Source organism: Gopherus evgoodei, chromosome 9 (assembly GCF_007399415.2).
Source record: "Gopherus evgoodei ecotype Sinaloan lineage chromosome 9, rGopEvg1_v1.p, whole genome shotgun sequence".
Taxonomy (NCBI): Eukaryota; Metazoa; Chordata; order Testudines; family Testudinidae; genus Gopherus; species Gopherus evgoodei.
Window position 1 is genome coordinate 69,637,111 of NC_044330.1, and position 17,734 is coordinate 69,654,844.

Sequence of the window (17,734 nt, forward strand, 5' to 3'; positions counted from 1 at the left end):
TGCAAAGAAAAACCCAAGGCACTGAGTCCCAGAGCCTGGATCGACTCAAGCTCTAGGGTTAAAAATAGCATTATGGACATTCCCAGCTGGGTGCCAAGACTCTCCCACTCCTGCCAGGTTTCAGAGCCCCTGCTCCAGCATGAGTATCTATACTGTGCAGGGTAGACATACCCTTAGAATAACAGTGGGGCTTTTCTGAGAGCAAACACAAAGATGAGAGTATAGAATAATACTCATCTTTCAGGCACTAAAACAAGTAGCAAAGTCACAACCATCCTTGCAATAAGTAATCTATGAGGAACTCCCCTTCTGGTTACAGTTTCAGGCTTTCATACCTGTCCCTATTGTTAGTCTCTCCCAAGCAGTACTTATTTTGTGCACTATACTGCTTCTGTGGCAATCAGCCGTAATGCTTTGTGGGGCACTCTTGGTAACTGAGCAAATGGGTTTTGGGTGATTACCAAAAACAGGTTTATAATCCCTCCCACCCCACAAGATAAGTGCTGGGGTGAAGGGATCACACTCCACAATGAAATCTGATCCAAAAAACCCACATCATTTAGTGGCAGCAACAACATTAAAGAGTCATCAGGTTTGGAAATCTAGTTCTGCTTTTAGCTTTGGGTCAGTAACCTCTGAGTGAGCAGAGCTGGCATCTGACAGAGCAAAGTACAGATGAGGTTATGAAAGAACATGCTATGCACATCATCTTAAAACACATTATCCCTTGTTGCTGTACGGGCAGGGACAACATACAAGGATCTCAGCACGTGGCTAGAATGTTTTGTAAACAATCTTTAAATATTAAAAAAAAATCTTAAAAAAGCTTTGTGTTAAGGCCACCTACACCGAGTGGTCCTTCCATTCAGTAAGGATTAGTGTGGTGTTACTGCCGGGTCTCTTCCCACGTAAGTCTGTGGCCTGATAGCAGCTGCAGCATGTTCTTACAAAGGAAACTCAAGTTACAGTGTTGGTAGGGATCTTTTCCAGGTTTTGTTCTTACCAGCTGGAAATTGCAATCAGGTCTCTTCACTTGCCTTTTAGGTCCCCAGCAGTGGCAGCAGAGAACACTCTCACAGAATAGGCAGCAGACATTTACTTACTCCCAATAACACAGCTGTAGCTGGTGGAGTCTGATCTAGCAAACTCACCAAGGGGAGCTCAGTAGTGAGACTAGAAAGCTGTTGGGTAGAAGTTCCAGGCTTTCCCAGGCAACAGGTTCATGAGTTGTTATACACTTTCCCCTTCCTCCTCCACACTCTGAGAACCATTGTGGATGTCCTCTGGGCCCAGAAGAGGCTGGTGTAGACATGACTGGTGTTTTTCTGCTCCCCTCCGGAAAGTATGCAGATCTGCCCTTCCTTGCTTCAGGAAGAGGGGCAGCAGGTCTGGAGTGAAGGGGATGTCTCTGAATGCATGCAGAAGGAAAATGCCAGAGACTATGGTTAGAAAGCCACTTATAGTGCCAATTATGTTGTGTAGGACCATGTGTTGCCACTCCTTGAAGAGGATGGCGGAACAAGTCATGACAGCTGTGGTAAACAGGACGTAGTAGATAGGTGTAACCACAGACGTATTGAAGATGTCCAAGGCCTTGTTCAGGTAGTTAATCTGGACACTGATGCAGATCACCAGGCAAATCAGGAGTATCCAGCCCAGCGGTTCTTTCAGGACCTGCTTCCCAGCAAACAGCTCCTTCAGTGTGATGCCCAAGCCCTTGACACAGGACACTGAGAGCGAGCCAATGGCAGAGCAGACCAAAACATACACCAGAACGTTGCTCCGCCCATAACGGGGCCCAGCCACGAAGATAAGGAGAATGGAGCTCACCAGCACACACACTGCAAAGGCTATAAACCCTTAGATAAGAAGGAATAATCATTAGGATTTGCATTAGAGTGGTTAACATTCTTGTACATTTATGTTACATATACTTATGTGTATAACAGAACAGTGAATGGAGATGCAAGATAGGGTGGCATGTGCCCCCATGGGTCAGTATACTCGCCTTTCACCTTAGTGATGGGTTCAAAACAAGTAGTTACATGTCAGAGATTTTACGGCTCTCTCTATTATTAGTACATTATGGTCCAAGGCACAAGATTACCACATAAATTGGCATGATTAACAGATTCGGTTAGGGAAATACAAAATCCTGGAATAGGGAAACTACAGGTCAGGATGGAGGTAGAGATGCAGAATTGGCTGGGAGCAGGGAATAATACACCACTGATATAGTAGGGGGTGCTGTAAATTGGGATTGTAAAGTATTGGCAGTTACATGGAGCCCAGGACTGGAACATCAAAATGCTGCAAGTCAGGCCAGAGTGGTACTAGCAGAGCTGTTCAGCTTGGGATTAGAACTCTCCTGGGATAGGAAGGGGTGCTGCAGGTCAGGCGTTCTGGGGCATGAGCACAGTGTGTCTATGATGAACTGCAGCATGAGCCTTTAGGTTTTAGGGGGAGGGATTAACACACTTTGCTCCCTTCCCTTCTCCCTACAGGCTTCCTCTCTGTACTGTCACTCATTCTTTCCTATCACGTTATTGCCCAAATCCCTCCCTTGATACCAACTTCCTTTCTCATATTGGGAGGTCTTTTTTCCTCTGAGCTCTACTTCCCTGCAACTCTGTTTCCTTCTTTGCTTCTGTTTCTTTTCACCTTAAGTTTCTTCTCTGGCCTTTCTTCTCCTTCTCCCACTAATGCTGCCTCTTGTGTATTGACAATCCTCTTTTCCAACCCAGCATTATATTAGGGTTAATTGTTATTGCTGTTGATTTTGCTACTAGTTTTGTGGTTATTCTTCCTTTGTAATGTTTGCTTAGCACTTTTGTATTAAAAGGGCTGTATTATAACCACAAGGGTCATGGATAGTGGTCTAAGCACAGGTCTAAGACCCAAAAGTACCAGAGTTCTAATCCCCGCTTTGATGTAGACTCCTGTGACCTTGGGAAAGTCACTTAACCTCTGTTTTACTTCCCATCTTCAGGATGTTTTGTGCCATTTCTTTTTTATTAAAATAAAATGCAAATATAGCAAACACTTGCATCATACTTCTTGTGTCAGATTTGACAATAACTAGCCTTTATCTCAGTAGCATAAGCTTTCACTCTTAGTCTCCAAAAACATGAGCAATCTAATCTTTTCCATCACAAAGGAGGAGACTAATAAGCTATCATGGATCAATGGGCACATTTCTATCACTTCAGTGCAGGGTAAAATGGAAGGATTATTTACTCAATTCTTCTCAGGCTAGACAAGTTATTCTACCTTCCACTGCCATTTACGTGAGGGGGAGGGGAAGAGAAATTAACACAGCCCACTTTGTTTGGGTACCTGGATCTTTAAGCTTCTCTGCCATTGACTCCAGGCTGGATACCTCCTCCCCCTGTGGAGCATGGATTACCATCACTGTGGAGCCCAGAACGCTCAAGATGCAGCCAATCTTTCCATGGACATTCAGGTGCTCATTCAGAAAGTAGGACGACAAAACTGCACTGCAGGATTGAAAGCAAAGGATAAACAAACACCAAGGAGGTGCAGTATTTGAGGGAAAAGATAGGGTGAGGGTAGACAGCTACTTCCACTGGTAAAGGGCAAAGGGACAAGTACCGTTTGTTCTTGTGTTGCTTACCTGACTAGAACACTTAATGCACCCAGTGGAGTTACTAGTGTTGCTGGGGCAAAGGCATATGCAGCAAAATTTGCTGCTTCTCCAACTCCCACTGCAAGAGAGAGACAGTCAGTCACAGCAGAGCAGCATAACTTTGGAGCCAACGCAGCACAATTCATGTCAGCTCATAGCCATTGTGCAGTTAGTCACTGTACAGAGGCACCATAACCACTTGCTTATTCCATCACGATGCCATAATTTATCATCTGTAATAGCACAGTCCATCTGCTGAGCACCGTATGGACAGTGTAGACAAAAACTGAGCAAGACAAAGAGGTGGTGAAGGAGAAAGCGTATTTACATATGGATATATGCTAACCAGCATCAGTGGAGAAAAGAAATACTAACATCCTTACAGTTCAACATATATTTGTATAATTTTGCCTTCCTGTAATGGTGTCCATTGTGACATATTCCAGTCTTTACTTAGCATCACGTCTGTGAATTGCCATGAAGCTCTACTGACTACCCAACAACATCAGAAGCTAAGGAGCCAACTATGCAGCACATATGGCAATCTGCATAATCCTCTAGAATGCTTTGCATGGTGACAGAACTTCGAAAATGGCCCAATCACCTAATTAATCAGTACTCAACTCTTGAGAAATTTAGAAATGTGTAAGATGAGAGCACACAACATGGTTTGTTTAGACAGGTAACACCACTTTCAAACTGCTCAATGATAAAACAAGGCAGTGAGCCTTGATTATGACAAAGGAAATAAGAGAACAAGAAAAAGATAAATGTGAACAATCAAAAACCCTGACAACCAACATCTCTCGCTCATACTTCAGTTTCACAGCAAGTACTTACTGGACAGTAGTCCTGCCCACCAAAGCCACTCCCTCAGGTATGCATGACCTCCTTGTCCTGAGAAAGAAACCGAGAGCAACAACAAATCCAGGGTGAGGTTCCAGTGGCACATGGTATACAAATAACTTAGGATCTCTTTTACCTATAAAGAAAGGAATGAATTTTCCTCTGAGGGGTGGGCTAATCCTCCAGCACTCCTCCTCCTCTGTAAAGGAGCCAATTTCCGGATGATATTAGCACCTTTAAAAAAAGAGCTTGATGCTGGTGAAGACTGCTGGCTAGCCATCCCTGGGGAAAGAAGTCCAATTTATCCTCAAGAATAAGTACAGCACGGGCAGTGGCAGCACATGCTTCCTCCACTCTGCCTCAGCTATGTGCCCAACCATGCCAGGATCACATCTACAACACAAGGAGATAGTCTGGTCTTTATTCCATCTCTGGTGAAGATATTATCAAGGGTAGCAGCTGAAGTAGTGTTTTTATGAAGCAAATACTGTACTAAGAACTGGTCTGAGACCAAACTCACATGATATAATACATCATTAAGCAGTTGTCAGAGAGTACTGATCTGGGTTACTGATCTGGGCCAGACTTGGAGCTGAAATATTCCCATGGCACATCCCATTCCTCTGTCCAGATTAGGTATTTCTATTTCTCCATTCATTTAAATTCTTGTCATTTGTCCCAGCCCTCTACAGATTTTGAATGCTGCACTTCTCCAGCTCTCTGCTCACAATACTGTGCAATATTAGACTGCACCTGGTTACAAGATAATACAGTCGAAATACCAGACTGCTGTAGTGTAACAGCTCCAAGATCAAGAAAATAATGTGTCCCTTCTGGCTGATCCTAAAGTGACTAAGAGCTGTATTAAAGCCAGAAATGTTTTCACATCATCTAGCTGAATAGCAATTAGAGCTTTTTGAAGTGCAATCTTTCCAAATGTGTAGCGAGCCCCTGAAAACTCTCTTATTGTTCTACTCAGACAATAAGAACATTGCCTTTGGTGGGAACATAACTGTACAGCCAACTGCAGCAAGAAAGATGGAAGGTACCTGCCCTAATGGAGCCCCTGCTGGCCAACTTGAGAAGCCCTTTCTTCTTTAGGATAAAACTTCCTCCAATGAAAATACTTGAAGATAGAGCTAGGCCTAGTCCGATGTAGAAGTCGTGGCGACCTGACACACCCTCCATCACAGCCCCCTGCATCAGGAAGGAAGAACACAGATTCAGAGAGAGAAGAGGGTTGGGCATGTCCACCACACAATTCTAAGGAAAGCCCCAGCTGCAGGGTGTTCTTCTGGGACATGAAAGATTGCTGTACATGAAATAAACACTTTGCAGCTCAAGTGGGAGGCTCTTACTGATCTCTACACCTTCAAGTACTAGGGCATTGACATTTCCATTTCCTAATGCAGCATTTCTCAAACTGGGGGTCCCAACCCAAAACAGGGTGGGGCAAGGGTATTGTAGGGGGAGTTGCAAAATCATCTTTTCCCTTGCTTTCAGAGCTGGGCAGCCATAGAGTGGCGGCTGCTGGCCGGGTGCCCAGCTCTGAAGGCAGCAGTGCAAAAGTAAGGATGGCATGGTATGGTTACTTAGCTCCGTAGGCATGTGCACTGCTGCCACAAATGCTATGTCCAGTAGCAGGGGTGGGGGTCATCACAGTCTGAAATATCTAAAAAAAAATGGAGAACCTCTGTCCTAATGGACATCTACGTGTGTGTGTGGGGGGAGACTTTGCTCCTGAGAAGACAGTATACCTGCAGCGTCTCAGTAATAATCATAATCCTGGGCACGACCTAAGACCCCTCAGGGTGCCCCGGTGCCTGGATCTGATTCTGCAGCTCTTGCTTGTTCAAGTTGCGGGCTGAAACCCTTACAGCCCAACTGCAACCGGCCCCCAAGTGCCGCTCTCCGCTGGGAACCAGGCTCCCCTTTTTGGAGCGAGTGCCGTACCCCGCCCGGCGAGCACCAATCTCCGCTTGCAGGACACTGTCCCGGAGGGGGGGTGGGCGCAGGCAGCCCTGCGTGTCGTACGCTGACAGCCCCGTCCGCAAAGGGGGCCTCGCCCCTCAGCGCGGGGACCCAGGAGCCCAAGTGCCCGGTGCCCCCCAGCCCCAGGTTATAGAGGGCAGGAGCTCCGGGACCTGTCAACGCAGGGCGGCACCACCCGCCCCCTGTGCCGCGACTCGGGGCAGCAAGCACAGAGCCCTGCCCCTTCCCCGCCGGGAACTAGTGCAGCTCCCGACACCGCTTCCGTAGCGTCACCCAAACCCTTCCTCCGGAACCAGCACCTCGCCCTTCACTTCCGCTTCCGGTAACCTTTCCAAACCCTTCCCCTGGAACCAGAGCGGGAACGAGACACCTAGCGGGAGCCCTTTCGCTCTTCACTTCCGCTTCCTGTACGTCACCCAAACCCTTCCTCCGGAACCAGCATCTCGCCATTCACTTCCGCTTCCGGTAACTCATCCAAACCCTTCCGCTGGAACCAGAGCGGGGAACTAGACACCTAGCGGGAGCGCTTCGCCCTTCGCTTCCGGTACGTCATCCAAGTCCTTCCTCCGGAACAAACGCTGGGAGAAGGACGCCTAGCGGGAGCGTATCACTCTTGCCTTCCGCCCCTGTTGCTCGGGGCCCTCGCTTGGGGCCCGGTGAGTGTCGGGGACCCGGGAGCGTAGCCCCGGCCTAGGCCCCGTGGGTAGCGAGACCCCGCTGCGCGCACCGTCTCAGCCAGTGCCCCCGCTCCGGTGCTGGAACAAGGACACCGCCGAGCTCGTGTCCTGGGACCCAGCCGCTCGCCCCGCTCTGAGCCCGGGGACGCGCCGCGGGAGATGTCAGATCCGCTCCCAGTCCCCGCGCTTCCTCTTTACAGCCTGTGTCTGGTCCCCGCTCGCCGTGTGAACTGCCCGGCCCCGGCCGCTGCCGGGCGGGGGGGGGCAGAGGGGTCCGCCCACGGGCTTGCAGGATCCGGGCCTCGTTAGCCCTGTCAGGGCTACTGAAATAGGGCCGTGGGGACTGGTATTTCACCTTTCGGCTCTTGCAATAGCCAGTGTTGTTATGGCAATAGCAGGTCAACGCTTCTCAGGCAGATGTGCGGTTTTTAAGTTTATTTTGGCCTTTTTTATTCTGCCCCATCACTTTTAATTTCATTTACTTGTTTAAAAACTGATTTTCTTTTCTTTTTTTTTCTTTTGGGCATTTGTATTTGGCTTTTGAATGATACAGATGTTTATAAACATTTGTGTGAAGCAAGAAGAGGCAAGATGACATCTACAAGTAATTAATTTGTTTGCTTATGTCTCTTTGGTGCTGGGTCTCTCTGTCTCTGCTTCTTCTCTGCTGAAAAAGGATACTTCAAAGTCATAAGTTCACTGTGTTCCCTCTAACTCTTTGGAAGTATCCAAAGGAGAACACTAAGCTGTTGGGGCTGAAATCGAATCTGTAGAACAAACAGCATACACTCCATGTATATATGATTTCTAAGGCCCCCAAGAAAAATCCTGATGCAGCCATAGGCTTTGTCTACAATACGGGGGAAGATTGATCTAAATTATGCAACTTCAGCTATGTGAATAACGTATCTGAAGTCAGCATACTTAGATCTACTTCCCGCAGGGTCCACACTATGCAATGTCAACTGGAGAGAGCAATCAGTGGTCGATTTAGCAGGTCTTCACTAGACCCCTTAAATCAACTGCGATGCATTGATTGCCACATGTCGAACCCTAGTAAATGTAGACAAGCTCTTAGCTATGGATCCACCATTGGTGCTTCCCCAAGGAGATATTCCCATTGTCAAGGACTCCTGATATTTAAACAGTTTCTAATGTGGGGTGCAGGGTTCCTGTGCTTCTGTGTTAGATTCACAAGCACAGAATGCTGCCTGCCTCAGGTGCCTGTTTCTGGACTTCTGCTTGAGAGTTATACACCTGGAATGTCCTCCTTTCAGAGAAGTTCTGAGTATAATGAAAATGTATCTTTAGTGCCTGTGATGAACTTAATGGAGCAGAATCAAAAGCATGTCTTTCTCCCTACAAGGTCTCCATTGTCTCTTATTGAGACCTGAAAATGATGATATTGTCTTATGGTTACAATGGCATCTTTTAGCAAGGAGAAGTGGGCAGGATGCCCTTCGTCAATGGAGCTCTTGCGGTTGAATATTGTTATAGGAGGCTTGTGCTGTATGTAGCTGAGCACTCTAAGCACCACCATTCTAGGAGCAAGACAGCAGGACAGGAAATAGTACCCTGAATTTCTCCCCTAGCGGACCTGAGCTGTTAGACCAGTATATCAGATACTTCAGGCAATGCATGATTTCACCTCTGATGTATTCTTCTGTTCACATGTAATTGTAACATCAGATACATAACTGATAGAGACACCCACTCTCTCCCCCTTTGTAATATTATATTAAAGTTGCTGTCATGAGAACAAAATATTGATCATGTAAGTTTTAGGAGCAGAACCTTATTTGATAGAATTTAAGGGTGGAATGCTAAAAAGTGCTAAGTGTTGGCCTAGCTCTGTTCCTATTGAAGTAACTGAGAGCTGTACCACTGATGTCAATAGGAGCAGTTAGGCCAAAACTGAGTGTTTTAGAAAATCCTACCCTAAATAACTTCAGAAATGAATCCCATATAGTCACAGAAACTGCTCTTGCTCTTTTCACTCATTTAAGCTCTTCTAGGCTCTGTGTGTGTAGGCATAAACTCTTATATTGTGTCCCAGATGCATCCTGGTGATCAGGAATATTTTGTACGTTCTTTTGTTTCATATAAGAGAGATCCTACAAAAATTTGGTGACAGCATGTAAACATGGGGGACCAGCAGCAGCAATTCTTTAGCTTTGTCAATTAAGGAGTTTCTGAGTTAAGTATCTATCCCATCGGTGTCTGTATCCCAGCAGCCAGCATGTACAGTTCCTAGTACTATAACAGGGAGAATATCCACTTTATTTATAAATGCTGAGTAGCCATCAACTGTCGGAGGTCAAAACAGACTGAACAAACATCTTGCTGACATTGTGTTTTATCTCATTTTCTGACTTCAAGAACTAAAGATGAGTAAGAACAAGGACGACACTCCCCATGAACTGGAAAGCCAGTTTATTCTGCGGCTGCCTCCGGTAAGAGACCCTTAGATCTGGGCCAGACTAAAGAGGATAAAGTGGGAGGAACGTTCCCACACAAGGCTACCATCACTCTGCAAAAATCACCAAGTTCCCAAGGCACCCATCCAGTCCAGCCCCAGTTTGGAAGGTGTAGAGAGGGTTTAAAGAGATGAGTGAAAGCAATAGGAATTCTACAGACACTGTTTGAGATATCAAGGCAGATTGGCTATTTTTACTGAACCCCTGCCTGTTTGTAATGTAGCTCCCTTAAATGACTCCTCGTAAACCAGCCTTCTACCCATTCCTGTTCATGTCTATGCCTGTGAGATGCATCCGGGTGCACTGCTGCTTGGAGAAACTATGGTGTTGTGAAACAGATCAAGGCAAGTATCAGAGGGGTAGCCGTGTTAGTCTGGATCTGTAAAAGCAGCAAAGAGTCCTGTGGCACCTTATAGACTAACAGACATATTGGAGCATGAGCTTTCGTGAGTGAATATCCACTTCGTGCATCCCACATGCATCCGACGAAGTGGGTATTCACCCACGAAAGCTCATGCTCCAATACATCTCTTAGTCTATAAAGTGCCACAGGACTCTTTGCAGATCAAGGCAAAGCATTTACAAGTGATAGTTCAGTTGGTCCTCATTGCCAGTGTTCAGTTCTATCATTCACTCTTGGTGCAGTTAATCTCATTCAATAAATGCTTAATCTGGGAAGAAGATTCTTCAAATAACACACTGATGAGGCATCTCCCCTTGATCCTGATGGAGCCCCTCTGTTTCTCCACAAGGGCATTGTAGAGGAGCTGTAAGAGTGGGCATCTGAGTTCTGCTGAAAGGGTCTGTCACTCAGCTGCCCTATAAATAAAATAGACTTGAGCAGTTCATAAAAACATGAGGTAGCTTCTGTTTTCTAAGGGACCTTAAACCAGCGATAGAACCTTTCTCAAATTACATTAGGTTGCTGGCTGTGAAGTACGTTGAGAATAGCAGAGCCACAAGCTTAATGCACATTTCTAGGAGAAGTGCTTTTTTCTGCCTATGTTTAATGGTGCTTTTCAGTTGAGTTTCTGTGTTTAGATGAAAGTATGGATTAAAACTGGGTTTGAAAGCAGATTATCTCTTTAGCCATTCTGCCAGCTAACACGCACAGGTTTAGTCCTGTCTCATTCATCTGCTTTTTCTCAGGAATATGCCTCCACTGTGCGGAGGGCAGTACAATCTGGAAGTGTCAACCTGAAGGATAGACTTACTATCGAATTACACCGTGAGTAGCCAAGATCAGCTGCCTTTAATCTCTCAGCTCAGGAGCAAGTACTGTAGACTTTGAAAGAAAGTGACTCGATTTGCAGAGCCCAGAGTTGGAAGAGATATCAGGGCTTCTCTGGGGATCACACAGACATGTTGAGGAGGGTGCACTGAGCAATGTGGGTGTCTGATTTCTGGTGGAAATGTGCCTGGCATCAAACCAAGAACTGGTTTCCCATTGGGAGACCCAGAGGAGAAGTTCATCTTAGTGAAGTAGATGAAAGCTGCGCACACCCCAACTGGACAAGCTTCACATCTTATGAGAACCTGCTTGGCCAACAACCTCAATAAAGAGGGTATGCATAGAACAGCTCCTCTTTAATGTGATTGGCCCGAGCTGTCTGTCGCTTTTCTCCGCACCTCACATAATGGGCATCTCACTGTTTGCCAGAGATTGTGATGTGAATATTTGTGGTTCTGAAGGTAAAATACTATTGATTCATGTAATGTACTGATCGCCTGGGTAGAGCCATCTTACTAACACAGGTATAAGTCATTGGCCCTGGAGGAAATCCCAAGAATTTTTTTTTCTAGCTCAACTCCATCAGCAAATTCCCAGTCCTGCCCTGGAGGACTCAAAGGCAAGAAAGCTCTGCCTCTAGCTGTCAGAATAGCCATAGCTGTAGAGCATACCCCACTGTTCCTTCCTCTCCTTCAAAGGTGTTTTCTGTGAGTCTATCTGTAGTTATCTTGCTGCTAAGGGCATCACAGATTTCACAGGAAAATGCCAGACAGTTCTGTGCACCTCCAGTTGACTCAGGAGTTTTAAAGTGTTTGGCCCAGGAATGCAGCATACGGGTTAGCCATTTACTGGGCTGGCCACTGCATTAATTTGTCTCTTGGTTTTCTGCAGCGGATGGGCGTCATGGGATTGTCCGTGTAGATCGCGTTCCCTTAGCTGCCAAGCTGGTGGACCTGCCCTGCATCACTGAGAGCTTAAAAACCATAGATAAGAAAACGTTCTATAAGACAGCAGATATTTGTCAGGTATGGGCTGCCCATTCTATTCACTCTGGTGTCCTGTGCTTGCTTCCTTCAGACAAAAGTCTGACCCTTTACATTGTGGCAGTGCAATATATGGTACCTCACTGCTAATTTCCCCCTCTTCAGAATGTGAGTTGAGCAGCAGTGGTGTAAAATTTCCCACCGCAGCATAGCAGTTAGCAGTTCCTTTCCTGACTTCTGCTCCCTTCTAACTGAAGAGAAGGTTGGTCATAAACTGATCCATCCACAAAAGTTGATTTTGTCAGCTATGCCAGTGAATCCCAGAGGCTGACTACATGCTGCAGGGAGTAGCATTTCCTTGTATATGTTGTAAATGTACCAGCCTTTAATTTGAGTAGCTCTGCTCTCATATTATAATCAGCTCCTTTGTGTTCTGGGGCTTCAGATGCTCGTGTGTACTGTGGACGGTGATCTCTACCCCCCTCTGGAAGAGCCAACTGTGAGTACTGACCCAAAGGCAAACAAGAAAAAGGATAAAGACAGAGAGAAGAAATTCATTTGGAACCATGGCAGTGAGTAGAGTACAGGGTGCTTTACCTGTCTTACCCTGGCGTGACCCCTAGCTCCCACTGCTCACCCCCCTACCCCCGTCCTTCCTCTCCACCTTTGACAATACAGGGGTAGTCTGCCAGGGCTCCTCACTCAGCTGTGTAGTTGAGAACCTTGCCCTCAGCCCACCAAAGTGCTGCTGGATCACTCACAGTGGAGTGGGAGTTTCCTGTGCTCAGACACCATGAGTCTGTCATGCACGTGACTTTCCCCTGAGATTACGTGCCTGACACACAGCCTGTTTCCTTTGTTCCAGTTACTCTTCCACTGAAGAATGTAAGGAAGAGGCGGTTCAGGAAAACAGCTAAGAAGAAGGTGAGTTGCATCTCCTCATCCATGGTGGCACTTATGGTGTCAGAGGTGCCCAAAGGTGGGGGACAGAAGAAGACTCTAGTACTGTGCATAGCTGGGTCAGGAGCATAACAATCTATCTTTGCACTCTGAATTCTTATAACATGGGTTTTATTAACTTTGCTTCACACCTCACTCAGAGCACAGAGGAAGGCAGCTAGGACATTTTAACATTTTCTTGGCAATCTCCTGGCTGAATTTTGAAAGATGCTCTGGAGTGGGGAAATCCCACTGTGCAGGAATGGATCTATTCTGTGTCCCCATTTTGCATACAATGTGTGTCTTCTTTCTGAATTACTAGAAATATCTGCATAGAAACAAGGGAGTTTATCTGCTCCTCCTCTTTTCCCACGTGAAATCCCAGTCCTTTGTGTGGGGCCCAATCATTTTCACAGCAACCAGCTATGATGTAGCACCCAGAATGACATCAGAAAGGAAGTGGGAGCAGATGAACCCTTCCAATTCTGTCTTTGTGCAGAAGCCCCCAGTAATAAAGGACTCTGGAAGGGAAATTAAGCTATACTAAATGGCTGCCCATTGTGGGACAGGCTGGGAGAATTTGCTTTGCACTTCACTTTCACACAATGGAGCAATATTTCAGTGTAACATTAGGGAAACCAGACCCTGGAAGCACTGAGACTTTCCCCTAGGAGAAGTGCAGCAACACTTAGCCAGCATTCCCAACAAATTTAATAATCATAAAAAGTGAAACCTTGTTGTGATTCAGCAGCTGACTTTCAAACCTGGGAGGCCTTTCACTGAGGATTCATAAATTAATTCAGCCTTGGGGAGTTCTCATGTGCCATACAGTCAGGCCGGCTTTTATTCAGAGGTGGTGTTGGGAGCGTGAGAATGGAGCGGAAGTCAGGATAGTGAGAAGATCCAGCTCATTCAGGAGCTTTGAGGCAAAGAGGAGGAAGATGGAACAGTGTCTTGAAAGGCAGGTAGTGGCAAGGGAGAGTCTTCCGGTGGGATATGAGTGAGCTGGAAGTCTAAAATAATAGAGTGAAATAAAAGAGCCTTAAAATAAAGGGCTGGGATGGGGTGAGGTGTGGGAGGCAGCCAACAGCCAAGATACTTCTGAATTGGAGAACTGTCTGTCCAAGGGTGTTTAACACCGTCTCTTCTCTCTTTCCCCTCTCTGGCCCAGTACATTGAGTCTCCAGACGTGGAAAAGGAGGTGAAGCGTCTGCTGAGTACAGACGCTGAAGCTGTCAGTGTCCGTATCCTTTCTTCTGATTAACTCTGCAGAGCAGGAGAGTGGCTGAGGAAGGCTCAGAGGAGATACAAGTTAAGTTCATTTCACAATACACATGGGTAGCAGCAAGCAGGACATGAGCATGTGACAGACACTGAAATTATAGCTTGAGCTTTACCCTGTTCAAAACCTGCTGCTTCTCCTCAATGACCTCTCTCTGGCATTCGTCACAGCCCTCCTTGTGTATCAGCTACTCTGATGCTGGGGTAACTGGTTGCATCATCCCCAGAAGACAGGCCTTCACAGAAAAAGGCCTGCAGGGCCAGATTGCCCACATCTGCGTGACCCTGCCAACACAGTACAGAATTAGAGAGGGATACCAAGAGAGACTGGAGTCACCCCTGGTGTAGTGTTAGCTGGAGAACCTCTTCTAGCACCTTGCTGTCAGTGGGCTCTTGCTTGTACCACCTTCTGTCATTCTTCTGGTTTTTCCTTGACTCTTCTGTACCCGATCTCAGGCTGGGAGGTCATTGCTGAAGATGAAACAAAGGAAGCAGACAACCATGGTTCACTCACTGGCTTGGACATCTCCTCTCCTGGGATGTCTGGACACAAGCAGGGCCATGGCTCATCGGGTACATTGATGAAGGCTTATGCTTTTAGTAACGCCATTTCGCTGCCGGAAGGCAGGGTCACCTAGTTTTGGTCTCTATGGGATAGTTATACATGGAAGACATACTTTATCGTATGAGCAGAACTGGATGCTGAGATTGTATTCATTGGTATGAGAGAAAAGGAAATAATAGTTTGGTCAAGCAGATATGTATTTGCCATTCTAGTGAACATGGCGGAAGAGAGAAAATCAGTATTTTCTGGGTCTTGAATTAATCTGCTTATAGTTTTTTGGATCCCAAAAGGAAGATTAAGGATGATAGGTGTGTTAAGATAGACACTGGATACAGAAAATAGGGATGTGCAGTGCCTTTCAGGGAGAGTTGAGGACACACAGGAATCTGATGGGAGTTCACCAGCTCAGTGTTTTTCTCCTTGTTTCACATCACTAGAACATGATGAACTGCGGGAGATATTTAATGACATCAGCAGCAGTAGCGAAGATGAAGATGAGAGAGATCATCATGACGATGAAGATTTGAACATCATGGACACAGAAGAAGACTTGGAGAGGCAACTGCAGGACAAACTGAATGAATCTGATGGGCAGCAGCAGGAGAACGAGGGAACAAACCAGATAGGTGAGCAGTCTTAGGCAGTGGTGGGTTGGTGCCGAGGATGGGCAGTACCCCAGAAGGCTTGATGCTAGGGAGGGGGATTGGCATGTTGCTCTGCTAGTGCTATAATTCAGACTATGGTGTGGATCATTTCTGCTCTCTCCCTTAGCCATGGGGATCCAAAAGCAGATTGACAACCTGAAGGGTAAACTCCAGGAGACCCAGGAACGGAGAAAGCGCCAGGAAGATCTCATTATGAAAGTGGAGAATCTAGCCCTCAAGGTGAGTGCTGTCCACCATCTGGTACCTTCTAGCCCAAACCATGCATTCGTTCTGGGGTCATGTTCAGCTCAGCTGAGACAGCAAAGGCTTGGAACCAGAAAGCATCCAACTCTATTGTCCTGGAGTAGCCCATGGCCTTGCCATGTGGAATTTAAGATGAAAGTGGCTATAGGAATACATTCCAACCAGTCATCCGTGGATGACTTGAGACTGATACGGAGCAAACCATGGAACTGCTGAAGAAAAGGGCCCTACAATCCATGCTATGTTCCCTTTACTTTGCTGCCTATCAAATTGTGACTGCAGATTTGTTCTCTTTACATAAATGGCCACTGTTGAGAATCACCAGCAGTTATGTTCTTGCTTGTGTCTTTCTTCCAGACCCGTCTCCAGGCTGTGCTGGATGAATTCAGACAGCAGGAGGACAGAGAGAAGCAGCAGGTGAGGGAAGCCTCTGTTACTGTCTCCTCCATGTTTCTGTAGAAACAGCAACAAGTGTTCAGTGTTGTGGGGTGATGCTGAGTGATTCTCAGCATTAGGAAGCAACACATTGCATGCTTGTTCAGTAGTTTAATGTATAAAGCCCTCTGAACCCTGCACCACACCACCTCGGGCTGTGATCTCATCGGCTGCCACAAGCTAAGCAGGGCTGTACCTGATCAGTACCAACGTGGTAGAATGCCTGCAACCAAAGGAGCTGCTAGAAATGGTGATACAGTACGTGGTAGTTTTCTCTCCGGAACACTAGTTAGCCAAGTCACATTGTTTCAGAGAGTGCTTTGAGGCTGAGGTTGCCATATTTAGAGTGAGATGTAAAATGAAGACCCTGACGACGTGTGTCGATTAAAGATACAGTAGCACTTTCTGAAGAGTAGGGGTAGCTCTGGTCACTTGGCAAATTACCAAGCTGGGTAACTATATTCCGCTGCTTTACATCTTTCCCTGCAGTTTCAGTTGAATACTATAGTCATCCCCCTCCCCTACACTTAACTGGCTTGCGTAATATTGTTTGCTGTAGACAGCTGCAGCATTCCACCCAAGAAGTGGCTGCATTTCAGTTGCGAACAAACTAGTTTTTACATCTAAGCCTGATTTTTAAAAACATGCTCCGAATATGTTCACACAGCTACTCCAGTTGTGTAAGCAAATCCGATGTTTGTGCATGTAACTGGTTATTTAACATGCCATTCGGGGCAGAATAAGACTTGTGCTCATTGTGCACCTCATTTAAGCATGGGTATTTCTGTACAGGCAGTTACATGTAGGTGTCTTCATAGAGACGTATAGTTTGTAAAAAGTTTTGGGGATCCCTTTGGTATGAGAGAGAGATCTAAGTTTTAAATATAAAATATCTCTAATGCTTCACTCCTTCCCCCTCCAACCTTCTCTCCACAGCTCACCTCTCTGCAAGAACAACTGGAATCCCTTATGGAGAAGTGAGGAGGGCTTTTGATCAGGGCGGGAGCTGTACCCTTCAAGCAAAAATAGTGCTGAGATGGACGCTTCACCCATGGGTTCTGGAGCCATCCTCTGTGCTGAAGACCTGATGTTACTGGCATGACCTCACTGCTGATAAGCCTACGCCTGTTAATGTTGGCACTCTGTATTCTCCTGGACACTGTTTCTAGAGCTGCTGGCTGATGTTCCTTGTGCTGGACAGTGCAGCCCAAACCATTAACCTTTGAACAAAGAAAGGCACTAACCTGGAGTTGGTTCTCTGAGAGCAGCAGAAACACATGGCTAGTGGTTTAGCTGCACTGCTGGGGGAAATCGTTCCTTGACTAGTTTGATCCATCTTTCTCTCAGTGGAAATCATTCATACCTTGGAACACTCCTTCAAGGGCACTTTGCTTCCCGACAGGCTAATGCACAGCACCATCGCTCTGGGTCACCTTAGTTCATGGTGCCAGAAAGCTGTGCTGTGCAAAGGGCAGGAATTAACTCCCCATGTACTGTGCAGGCCTGGAGGAGCAGAGCTAGGTCAGTGCCTCACCTGGTTGTTGCTATCATCTGAACCTGCAAAGTAGCTTTCCCTGGGGGGGGGGGGGGGGTGGGCATGTGCTTCCTCACAGACTTTCTGATGGGTCTGCAGTGTTGGGAGTTTGTGCCCATGCTTGGGGAACATCTGCTTGAACAAAATTGGAATGAATAAAGTCTATGTGTTTTCAACCCTGCTCTGTCCTGTAATGCTTATTTCCTCAGAGTTGTGCAGT

The 17,734-nt window shown here is 46.5% G+C and overlaps 2 protein-coding genes across 6 annotated transcripts; one reads left to right on the forward strand and one right to left on the reverse strand.

Annotated features, from left to right (window-relative positions):
• Window positions 1–710: 710 nt before the first annotated feature.
• LOC115657886 (magnesium transporter NIPA2-like) lies at window positions 711–6,930 on the reverse strand. Of its 3 annotated transcripts, none has more exons than XM_030576219.1 (6): window positions 6,855–6,930; window positions 5,542–5,689; window positions 4,487–4,543; window positions 3,635–3,725; window positions 3,337–3,497; window positions 711–1,859 (listed from the first exon to the last, which is right to left on the reverse strand). In XM_030576219.1, the coding sequence occupies exons 2-6, from the start codon at window positions 5,678–5,680 to the stop codon at window positions 1,231–1,233; spliced, it is 1,077 nt and encodes a 358-aa protein (XP_030432079.1). In that variant the 5' UTR covers window positions 5,681–5,689; window positions 6,855–6,930; the 3' UTR covers window positions 711–1,230. The 3 variants fall into 3 exon arrangements, with proteins under 3 accessions (XP_030432079.1, XP_030432077.1, XP_030432076.1); XM_030576217.1 differs by having other exon boundaries at window positions 6,784–6,862; XM_030576216.1 differs by lacking the exon at window positions 6,855–6,930 and adding an exon at window positions 6,250–6,774.
• Window positions 6,931–7,044: 114 nt separating this feature from the next.
• Window positions 7,045–17,690, forward strand: TAF7L (TATA-box binding protein associated factor 7 like). 3 transcript variants are annotated; one of them, XM_030576220.1, is made up of 13 exons: window positions 7,045–7,140; window positions 7,715–7,765; window positions 9,541–9,614; window positions 10,788–10,866; window positions 11,761–11,894; window positions 12,298–12,424; window positions 12,718–12,776; window positions 13,957–14,035; window positions 14,529–14,645; window positions 15,075–15,263; window positions 15,409–15,521; window positions 15,903–15,962; window positions 16,917–17,690. In XM_030576220.1, the coding sequence occupies exons 2-13, from the start codon at window positions 7,753–7,755 to the stop codon at window positions 16,959–16,961; spliced, it is 1,089 nt and encodes a 362-aa protein (XP_030432080.1). In that variant the 5' UTR covers window positions 7,045–7,140; window positions 7,715–7,752; the 3' UTR covers window positions 16,962–17,690. The 3 variants fall into 3 exon arrangements, with proteins under 3 accessions (XP_030432080.1, XP_030432081.1, XP_030432082.1); XM_030576221.1 differs by having other exon boundaries at window positions 7,046–7,140; window positions 13,963–14,035; XM_030576222.1 differs by lacking the exon at window positions 7,715–7,765 and having other exon boundaries at window positions 7,053–7,140.
• Window positions 17,691–17,734: the final 44 nt, after the last annotated feature.

Bases quoted from the DNA above. Each gene is read 5' to 3' on its own strand.
- LOC115657886 (XM_030576216.1), bottom strand. From the start codon at position 6,273: ATGATTATTACTGAGACGCTGCAG. The intron at 3,726-4,486 runs GTAAGTACTTGC...TCTCTCTTGCAG, and splicing joins GTGGGCAGGACTACTGTCCA to TGGGAGTTGGAGAAGCAGCA. The intron at 3,498-3,634 runs GTAAGCAACACA...TCAATCCTGCAG, and splicing joins GCATTAAGTGTTCTAGTCAG to TGCAGTTTTGTCGTCCTACT.
- TAF7L (XM_030576220.1), top strand. The intron at 11,895-12,297 runs GTATGGGCTGCC...CTGGGGCTTCAG, and splicing joins AGACAGCAGATATTTGTCAG to ATGCTCGTGTGTACTGTGGA. The intron at 14,646-15,074 runs GTACATTGATGA...TCACATCACTAG, and splicing joins GCAGGGCCATGGCTCATCGG to AACATGATGAACTGCGGGAG.